The 10,437-nt window shown below is 48.6% G+C and overlaps 1 protein-coding gene across 1 annotated transcript; it reads left to right on the top strand.

Moving 5' to 3' along the window:
* Positions 1–6,045: 6,045 nt before the first annotated feature.
* On the top strand, positions 6,046–7,505 carry LOC123060866 (NAC transcription factor NAM-A1-like). Its single transcript, XM_044483729.1, has 3 exons — positions 6,046–6,274; positions 6,533–6,828; positions 6,934–7,505. The coding sequence occupies exons 1-3, from the start codon at positions 6,097–6,099 to the stop codon at positions 7,384–7,386; spliced, it is 927 nt and encodes a 308-aa protein (XP_044339664.1). The 5' UTR covers positions 6,046–6,096; the 3' UTR covers positions 7,387–7,505.
* Positions 7,506–10,437: the final 2,932 nt, after the last annotated feature.

The raw sequence follows: 10,437 nt of genomic DNA, 5'->3' as shown, positions 1-10,437 counted from the left end.
GCGACATTTTGTTCATCGTTCTCCTCGCTGGTGCAAATTGCAGAATATTTTCTTCCGAGTCCACGCAAGTGGATCGTCTACCTTCTTTTACTAGACAACTAGGAAAAATGCCCGTGCGATGCAACGGGAGAATAAAACATTATATACCCATAACCAATAAACATGTATAGATCAAGTCTCTCTCTTCCGGATCCATGTCTTATATTTTAACATGTTATCCTATAAGACTCATCTTATTCGTGTTGTTGTTCATCCTCCTGTCCGTCCTCGTCAATGGTGGTTGTAGTGGTCACCGAACATGGTCAATCATCTCAAGGCGGTGAGCACGTCCAACACACGGCACATGTGTCGCTTAACCGCGCTAGCGCAAGAGAATGTTTAAAATTTAAAATAATGCCGTCGAGTTGGATGAACCATGCCAGAGCAGGAAAATGTTTTAAACTTAAAAAAATAGTCAAGCTGAGAAAAAAACATATCAACCTAAAGGGGTCAATCGCCCTAAGGGAAGTGTTGAATTAGAAATAATAATAAAACTCATATTCTTTCGTTTTGTTTCCCCTTCCCTGCGAGAGAGGTGGAACCGAAGGCGACCCGGCTACCACCGTCCTCCGCCAGCGACTCGAGGGGTTCCTCCTCTCTCTGGCAGCCGCTCCGACGACGGCGTGTAGTTAGGTTAGGGCTAGGTTTTCTTCTTTCACCAGTTTCTGTATTGACGGTTATGGTGGTAGCGTCGTGGTAAATCTGCTTCGGATTCGATTCCACTGGGTTGTTGTGAGGTGGTTGGCGGCCAATTTCGTAGTAAGCTAACCAATTGAGGCTGGTGCGGCGGCGGTGCCGATCTCGAGGTGGAACTTTTTCTTTTTGCTTTGGGTCCGCCGTCATGGTGACGCGTGCTCCGGCCTCAACATGGGGGCATGGAGCTCCAGTAGGAGCGTGGTGACTCCGGAGGTTTTCTTCTTTCACCAGTTTCTGTATTGACAGTTATGGTGGTGGCGGCGTGGTAAATCTGCTTCGGATTCGATTCCAGTGGGTTGCTGTGAGGCGGTCGGCGGCGAATTTGGTAGTAAGCTAACCAATCGAGGTTGGTGCGGCGGCTATGCCGATCTCAAGGTGGAACTTTTTCTTTTTTGCTTTGGGCCCGCCGTCATGGTGACGCGTGCTCCGGCCTCAACATGGGGGCATGGAGCTCTAGTAGGAGCGTGGTGGGAGCGTGGTGACTCCGGATTTACAGGTTCTCGTGGGTGGCGGCGCTTCATCATCATTGTTCAACAAACCGACGCAAGTGGCGGCGTAGTTCTGATTTGGCTTTTTAAGTATGAATGGCATCATCATGCATGTACATGTCTCAAAGTATCTGGTGTGTTCCTCTTTTATTTAATTATTAGCTAGCCACTTGATCGATTCTCTCTCTCTAGCCGCGTCCCTTTTCATCGGCTTAATTAAAGCAGTTATTAGCTAGCCTCCCTGTGGATATTGCTAGCCCGTCCACGGCCGCCTGAGCATTGTCTGGCCTTCCACACCTTGCGCGACGTTTAAGGCCGGAGGCGCCATGCCTCGTCCTACCCGGCAACCAGCGAGCGGCGTGCTCCCGGCCATCGAGAGCATCCCCTGCCTCTCCATGCATGGCGGCACCGGCCGGGCGTGGCTCGTGCTCGTGGTGGTGCCGGCTGGGTGGCTGATGTTCCCATCGTTTTCCCATGTCGCCTCATGAAGTGCCTGCTTTTTCTCTTGCTGTTTTTCCACGTCTCAGGTGCCACGTGATTGCTAGTTTTTTAGAGGTATATTAACTGGTCTAGGTGGATGTGAAAGACCGATGTGGTACTTTTAAATATGTGAAGCCATTGATGCGACTCATGTATAGGCAGGTATTTTAGCAAGGATCAAGATGTACGAAATATTGCGTGTGCTTCTTTCCGCCAAGGCCCAGCCAGAAGCACAAGGCCCAGCCGGACGTACAAGCATAGGGAGGCAGCGTATTTTCTGGCGGACGGATGAAGGTTTTAATACCACCTCGGATATGTGTTAAATCCAAACTAAAAGCGTAAAATCACGGAAAGAAGCGTATTGTGACGGTGAACCCACGGAGTCAATCCGTGCTTTATTATTAGGGAGAGAAATACCATGTCGTTTATGCATGCATACCACCACATACAATATTCCCTTTGTGGACAACTACACCTTGATTTTACCACCGCTTGTATCATGAGTAAGTTGATGAATACTATTCGTGGTAGTGCTATCATACAAAGGTTCAATACGTCATATGCATAGTTTTGTTTTGCTGGCCAACTAGTCTACACCCAGGTAATAAGTATACGTGGTAGTACAATCATATGTTTTTTATTTTGAGGAAAACTTTCGATCTATTTATCAATAATTAAGATAGTATAAAAAACATCAGAAGTAAAAAATACATCTAGCTTCACAGACAACATAGCAACAACTACAAGCACTGTTGCGAGCCGATGGCGCACCGTCGTCATCGCCCCTCCCTCGTCGTAGCCGGGCAAATCTTGTTGTAGTACATAGTCAGGAAGTTATCGTTTTAAGGCCCCATAGGGCCAACGCACTAGAACAGCAACCGCCGCCGATGAAAAGAAGTGTACATCGGAAGGATCCAACCTGTAGACACACGAACACGGAGGAACAAAGACCTGATCCACGTGGATCTACCGAAAACGAACGCCGACCGAATCCCACGGGAACTGCTAAAGATAAACCTCCACATGCCCTCTGACGATGCTAGAAACAACACCAGAACGAGGGCTAGGCGAGATGACCTTATTCCATCAACAGAGAGCCGCCGTCATCTCGCATCTCTGAGCATGACACAAACCCTAACGAAACTAAAAATAAATAAAAAACAAAGCCCTCCCGTCGGCAAGGGTCAGAATCCACCGTGTCTCCATGGTTCTAAGACCACAGGAGACAAGGTAGACCAACGATGTCGCCGACGGGAGGCAGGAGAAACCCTAGCACGTTAGGTGCAGGGTACGAGCGGCCTCTGTGTGTGTAGTCTAGTACAATCGTATGTTGAATGCACTCGAGGGACATACTATTTTTAGAGCATCTCTAGCCGGTTCCTTATAATTTAGCCCCTCAAACGGTCCTTATCATCTGACTCCTTATGTTTGCTTTGCTAAAGAAATGTTGCTAGCCTAACCCCTAAAACTTAACTCCATAAAAAAACCGTCACCAATTCTTCTAAGTTTTCGTATACATGCTACATTTCAACTACATATTTGCACACACATTAAATCTAAACTTAATAATCAGAGTTCACTTAATCTATGAATATTACAAAATTACAAATTTAAAGTTCACAATCAAATTACTCAAATTCAAACACATGAAAGGGTGCAAATGAAGTAAATAGTATGATGAAAGCACAACAATAATCAACTGGTGCTATGGAGTAGCCACTGATGCTCAACAAGATCATCTTGTAGTGGGCTTAAACTTCGCGGTTGTTGATGCTTTGATGCGCTACGATAAATCTTTGTATCATGTTTGCATCTTGTTCCAGTTCAACAGGATCCCCATTGGCGATGTACCAAAACTTCTCTAACATGCTCTCTCATCTTCAATGATCATGTTATGCAAAATGGTGCAACATGTGATTATTTGCCATAGGACATGTGGGTTCCAATACTCGCATGCCCACAAACAATGACAAAGCTCTTCTAAATCACACCAAAAGCTCTCTTAACATCCTTCCTGTCAACTCTTGGCGTATTGCAAAGTGAGATCTCTTGTTACCTCGAGACCGCGTAATTGTCTTTACAAATGTGGCCCATGGAGGATAGATGCCATCTGCAAAGTAGTACCCGCATCGTGTATACAGATGGCCATTGACAACAAAGTTGCAAGACAGGCCTTGCAAATAGTGGTGATCTCAACAGCCCATTCAGATCATTATGGGAGCCAAGCAGTCCAAAGAATGAATGTCAAATCTATAGATCCTCCGATGCAACTGCCTCAAAAACGATGGTTGGATCTTTGGAGTGCCTTTTGTACTAACCTTTCCATCCCCATAACAATTCTTCCATGTCTAGTGCATGCAATAAGTTGATGCAAGCATACCAGGCCATACTCACTTTCATTCGAAGACAAAAGCCTCTTAGTATCTTCATCATTGGGTGCCCTCAAGTACTCCATCCCATAGATCCCAATCACGGTTTGTGTGTATGTTCGAGTGGCCTCCAAGATTGAATCTTCCCCGATGCGAAAATAGTCATCAATTGTGTCGGTCGAACATTAATAGGCAAGCACTCGAACAACCACGATACACATTAAAGGGCTCGCGCTTATCTCCGTCGATGTACTCCTCCCCAGTTTAAACAAATCATCATGCTTCTCTACAGCTCTTGCAATGGCGAGAAAGAGACTTCGGTGCATCAGAATCCGCCGACGAAAATACTTCTCTGGATAGGTTGAATTGGGATTGAAATAATCCTTCACAATCTTGTCATGGCCCTCTGCTCTATCTCGATTGATGCACAAGCGGTTGAACTGTGATCCTATCTCGATCTTTGGAAGTCCTCGTTAACAATCGCGACATTCGCAATTTTGAAATCGTCATCATCTTCTTCATCCTCGTCTGATGAAGAGTCGTCAAACACCATTTGGATCAACCTATTCATCTATACTATGCAATATTTTAGGTTTAATTTGGCAAAAATGGCTAAACAAAATGAAATTATCTAAAAAAAATTACACCTCGTCAATTCGTCTAACACCTTGCAGACGAAGAGCACCAGCCGACGATGTTGAACTGAATCCGAAGCTTGGGGTGTGAGGGTAGACAGCTGGCCTCAAATCGACCTCCCTGGCTGATGAGAAAGCTTGTTGGTCGCCTATAAAGATTGCCAGTCTTGTCGAAATAACGACGCCACAAAGCTCTTTAGTTGGTGCTCTACATCATCTTTGTCGTTCGTCGGCTTGATTTTGGAACAAACGAAGCAACTTCGGTGGTTTGTTTGGGCATGGGATCCGGTGGAGACCAGCAAGTTGATCAGAGTGGGGCAGGTGGGGCCGAAGGCTGCGGGTGGACGCGGAGGCAACAACGGTGAAGATTCACCGCGAGTAGGGGCAGGAAAGCTGAAATTTATCCCGAAAATTGCCGTCCATGGGACAGCGAGTTTTGGCTCTATGGAGCATATGCTCTCTGAAAAACAATAAATTAAAAATAAATAGGAAATAAAATTTAAAATTCTATTTTTTAGATGTTCATGTTAGTGTAACAAGAGTGCTCGCCAATTTCATGCGAAATGGGATATCAGTGCCTCACTGGAAAACAAAATTAACTGTACCATTTGAGAGCATCAAGGGTCGGAAGGACCGGCGCTTAATTTTAACTTTACTCCTCTAATACCAATAAGGGATCGGCTTAGGTCCGGTTTAACCCTTCAAAAGTGAACTTTTACTTCTCTAATCAGTTTCAAGGGATCAGCTAGAGATGCTCTTAAGTCAAAAGAAAAAATCCACAGTAATTATTTTTCTGTCTTATGCACGTACAGTAGGTACGAAAGCTGACGAAGAACCGTACGTACGTACGTTTGCTGTAGCGAAGTGACAGCATTCTTTAAGCCTGAGTAAAACTGTAGTTCCACATCAGTCAGCAGCTGGCTATCGAGCAGCATCGATGCACGCATAAACACAAAATCTGCCTTCGCACTGACATGTGAACGCTGAAAAGGGCGTAAATCTTGAAGAGGTTTGGCCCATTCGGGAGTATCAATATGCGGCTGTCAAGCTCACGCGATGTCACGTTACGCGTAATCACCCGGAAGCTTGACGTGCCATCCGACGTCAGGGAGGCTAATCCAGCCGTGTGTCCACGATCGATCGGTCTGCGCCACGCGCGTCGCCGTCCAGGACTCGAGAGCCATCGCCATGCACGTCGCTCTCGCACAATCTCATTGCTTGGCTACCCTGACGACACAGGCACGTACGGTTACTTAGCCTAAGTAACTTACGCGTGTGCATGTATATATATATATAGGCCATCCGCCAGCCGACTTCTTGGAGCGTTCCCAAATCAGGCCGTTTCTTCTTCGTCGGCTACACGAGCTAGCGCGGATCGATCGATCGGTGATGGAAGAAGGTTTTGTGTTCCGGGGGTGCGAGCTGCCGCCGGGGTTCCGGTTCCAGCCCACGGACCAGGAGATCATCGTGTGCTACCTCAAGAGGAAGGTCGCCTCCGCCGCCTCCGCCGTCACCTCCATCATCGCCGACGTCGACATCTACAAGTTCGACCCGTGGGAACTGCCCGGTGAGCATGCATGCATACGTACTGCATACGTAGCCACGCCATGCAGCCAATGCAAAGTTTTGTTTCTATCTCTTTGACTCTCGTCCATGCACGAGCTTCCAAGAAAAAAATACCGTTAGCTGCCGACCAGCTATCTACACGTACCCATTTTTTATGTATCATCATCGATCCTGGAACAAGAGAGGATTATAGTAACACTGAATGAATATACTGATGAATGGATGGAAGTTTGACAATTTTGGGTTGGCGTGCATGCAGACAAGGCGCAGTTCGGCGAGGGGGAGTGGTTCTTCTTCAGCCCGCGGGACCGCAAGTACCCCAACGGCGCGCGGCCCAACCGCACGGCGGGATCGGGGTACTGGAAGGCCACCGGCACCGACAAGCCGATCCTGGCTGCCGGCGGCGCGCGCTGCCTCGGGGTCAAGAAGGCGCTCGTCTTCTATCAGGGGCGCTCCCCGCGGGGCACCAAGACTGAGTGGGTCATGCACGAGTACCGCCTTCTCCACGCCGACGGCGGCGCCGCCACCCGCCACAAGCCCCACGACTCCATGAGGGTACGTACCAAACCCCACACGCGTGCGTCGATGAATCTAGTATTATATACGTACGTACACACAGGTTGTCGGTCAACTTAATTACATTACCTATGTTGGGTGCAGCTGGACGACTGGGTCCTGTGCCGCGTCCGCAAGAAGGGCGTCGCCGTCGCGCCGGACATGGATGGTAACCCCGGAGCGCCGAGGCACACGGAGGTTCAGGCAATTGATAGTACCACCGGAGCCGCACACGGCGCCTTCGGCGACGACTGGACCGACGGCCAGCTCCTTCAGTACCTGATGAGCGGCGGATCCGGACAGGTCGACGGTGCCGGCACCATCAGCGGGGCAGCGGGCCACGTCCATGACGGTGCGCGCCGCGAGAGTGCGCCGGAGGTGCAACTGGCGTCGGTGCTGGAGAACATCAAGAGGGACCTCTCCTTCCATGCCATGGACGACGTGTATTTCCTCCAGCCCAGCAAGCGGGCCAACTGCATGGGAGGAGGCGCGGGCCACCACACCGACGACGACCAGCTGTCGCCGCCGACGTCCTTGTCCATGTTCGAGGACGATTAGTTAGGTGTTGCCTTGCGCACGAGGTATATGCATGCACATGCACGTAATCAACATTCGACAGTGTGCGTACTTAATTCGGTAGCCACGATTGGGAGTGTTTCTACTCTTGCGGATATCAACTGTGATCGATTTTATTTCCTCCACACTTGCAGAACAACTTCATTTATTCTCTATCACTGCACTTTGCTGTGAAACCCTAGCCGCCCCGCCTCTCGGCCTCCTCCACTTCTTCCCCTCGTCGCCGCCGTCCGCACCACCGCCGGGTGAAGCCTGGCTGGCAGGGCGGCGACGGGGCTTCTCCTCACCTCTTCCGTCACGGCTGGCGCGGGACAACGAGATCGGGAGGTGCGCCGAGCGAGCGCGGATCCGGCGGCATGGCGGGCCCCTGCGGCGTCCTACGCGGCGTGGTGGCGGTGGCCTGCTTGTGGCGAAGTGGTGGCTGCGTTGGATTTGTCTGGTGGTCGTGGGTGCTGCCAGATCCAGATCAGATCCATCTGGATCCCGTCTTTGAAATCCGTCGGCCGCCGTGGGGTGGTGGTGGTCGTCGCTGGCCACGTCGGATCCTTGGATTCTGCGTCTGGAGTTCTATGTTCGGTTCTTCTCGGTCCTCCTTCCTGGTGGGCTGAGCCCCATGGCTCTTTCATCTCTGCAGGTCTCGGTTCATGGTTATTGCCGGATCTGGATCACACGGAGGTTTGGTGGTATAGGATGGGACCATAGGAAACTTTGGTTGGCTTGTTCGGCCCGGCATCGGCGACGTCACTCCACGCCGTTATCCTCCCTAGAGGCGAAGCCGTGGTCCGTCCTATCCAACCCCGAATCCCTCCCGGACGAAAGTCAAAAATCCAGTCCGGATTGGGCGGCGCGGCGGCCTGCGCCTTGTATTCTCCATGGAGGCGTCATCTGGGGAGGACCTCTTATTCGGGGGAGAGATGCCACGGGTGGTGGGGCTCCGTGTGGCTCCAGCAGTGATGATGGTGTGGTGGTGGCTAGGTGGTGCGGTGTTGTATCTACCACGTGAATGACGAGGAGTTTTGGCGGCATGGTGCGGCTGGATATCGTCGACGAATGCGGCTGGATGGTCGAGTGCAGAGCGGTGGCACTGTCTGACACCATGGTGGCGTCGACGGCAGGCTGGCAAGGTTTGCCTCAGTACCTGCTATGGAGATGGATCGGTTGAAGATGAAAAAGATATCTGGCAAGGCTAGCAAGGCTCATGACACCGTCAGCTCACCAGCGTGTTGTTGTTGAGCCTGGCCTCAAGCTCCTTGAACGGTGTGGCGTTGTCCTTGGTGGTGGATACACACAGCACGACGATGTCCTGCGTGACGTCATCTCTGTGGCCGTCCGCTGGCAACAGACCGTGCGGAATCCTGCGCCGCCACCGAGCGATCCCGGGCTGCAGGAGTGGAGCATGCGGTCGGCGGCGGTTGTACTTGGAGTTGGCGTGGAAGCCCTTGCCGTGCAGCGCCTTGGTGAGGTGTAGCATCAGCGTGACGTGGCCCTGCCCCGCCTACGGGATCAGCACCGCGTTGGGCTGCCGCTGGTGCGCCTCCGAGCTCATCTCCCACTTTATGAAATCTGGCAAATGGATGTCAAAATTGTGTTCCTTAATGGATTTATTAAAGAAGAGTTGTATATGATGCAACCAGAAGGTTTTGTCGATCCTAAAGGTACTAACAAAGTGTGCAAGCTCCAGCAATCCATTTATGGACTGGTGCAAGCCTCTCGGAGTTGGAATATGCACTTTGACAGTTTTGTCAAAGCATATAGTTTTATACAGACTTGCGGTGAAGCCTGTATTTACAAGAAAGTGAGTGGGAGCACTACAGCCTTTCTGATAAGTATATGTGAGTGACATATTATTGATCAGAAATGATGTAGAATTTTCTGGAAAGCATAAAGGAGTGTTTGAAAGGAGTTTTTCAAAGAAAGACCTCGGTGAAGCTGCTTACACATTGAGCATCAAGATCTATAGAGATAGATCAAGACGCTTGATAAGATTTTTCAATGAGGACATACATTGACAAGATTTTGAAGTAGTTCAAAATGGAACAGTCAAATAAGGAGTTCTTGTTTGTGTTGCAAGGTGTGAAGTTGAGTAAAGACTCAAAACCCGACCATGGAAGAAAATAGAAAGAGAATTAAAAGTCATTCCCTATGCCTCAGTCATAGGTTCTATAAAGTATGTTATGCTGTGTACCAGTCCTATTGTATACCTTAGAATGATTTTGGCAAGGGAGTACAATAGTGATCTAGCAGTAGATCACTGGACAGCGGTCAAAATTATCCTTAGAGGACTAAGGAAATATTTCTCGGTTGTGGAGGTGATAAAAGAGTTTCTCGTAAAGAGTTACGTTGATGCAAGCTTTTGACACCGATCTAGATGACTTGAAGTATCCATCTAGATACATATTGAAAGTGGGAACAATTAGCTAGAGTAGCTCCGTGCAGAGTATTGTAGACACAGAAATTTTCAAAATACATACGGATCTGAATATTGCAGACCCGTAGACTAAACTTCTCTCACAAGAAAAACATGATCACTCTTTGGGTGTTAATCACATAGCGATGTGAACTAGATTATTGACTCTAGTAAATCCTTTGGGTATTTGTCACATGAATATGTGAACTAATCACATAAAGATGTGAACTGTTGGTGTTAAATCACATGACGATGTGAACTAGATTATTGACTCTAGTGCAAGTGGGAGACTGAAGGAAATATGCCCTAGAGGCAATAATAAAGTTGTTATTTATATTTCCTTATATCATGATAAATGTTTATTATTCATGATAGAATTGTACTAACCGGAAACTTGATACATGTGTGAATACATAGACAAACAGAGTGTCCCTAGTATGCCTCTACTTGACTAGCTCATTAATCAAAGATGGTTAAGTTTCCTAGCCATAGACATGTGTTGTCATTTGATGAACGGGATCACATCATTATAGAATGATGTGATGGACAAGACCCATCTGTTAGCTTAGCACTCTGATCGTTTAGTTTATTGCTATTGCTTTTTTCATGACTTATACATGTTCCTA

The sequence above is a fragment of the Triticum aestivum genome, chromosome 3A, assembly GCF_018294505.1.
Source record: "Triticum aestivum cultivar Chinese Spring chromosome 3A, IWGSC CS RefSeq v2.1, whole genome shotgun sequence".
Taxonomy (NCBI): Eukaryota; Viridiplantae; Streptophyta; class Magnoliopsida; order Poales; family Poaceae; genus Triticum; species Triticum aestivum.
This window is presented reverse-complemented; position numbering and strand designations above follow the sequence as displayed.

Coding starts and splice junctions, on each gene's coding strand:
- LOC123060866 (XM_044483729.1), top strand. CDS start 6,097: ATGGAAGAAGGTTTTGTGTTCCGGGGGTGCGAGCTGCCGCCGGGGTTC. Junction 6,275..6,532: donor CGACCCGTGGGAACTGCCCG/GTGAGCATGCAT, acceptor GCGTGCATGCAG/ACAAGGCGCAGTTCGGCGAG. Junction 6,829..6,933: donor AGCCCCACGACTCCATGAGG/GTACGTACCAAA, acceptor TGTTGGGTGCAG/CTGGACGACTGGGTCCTGTG.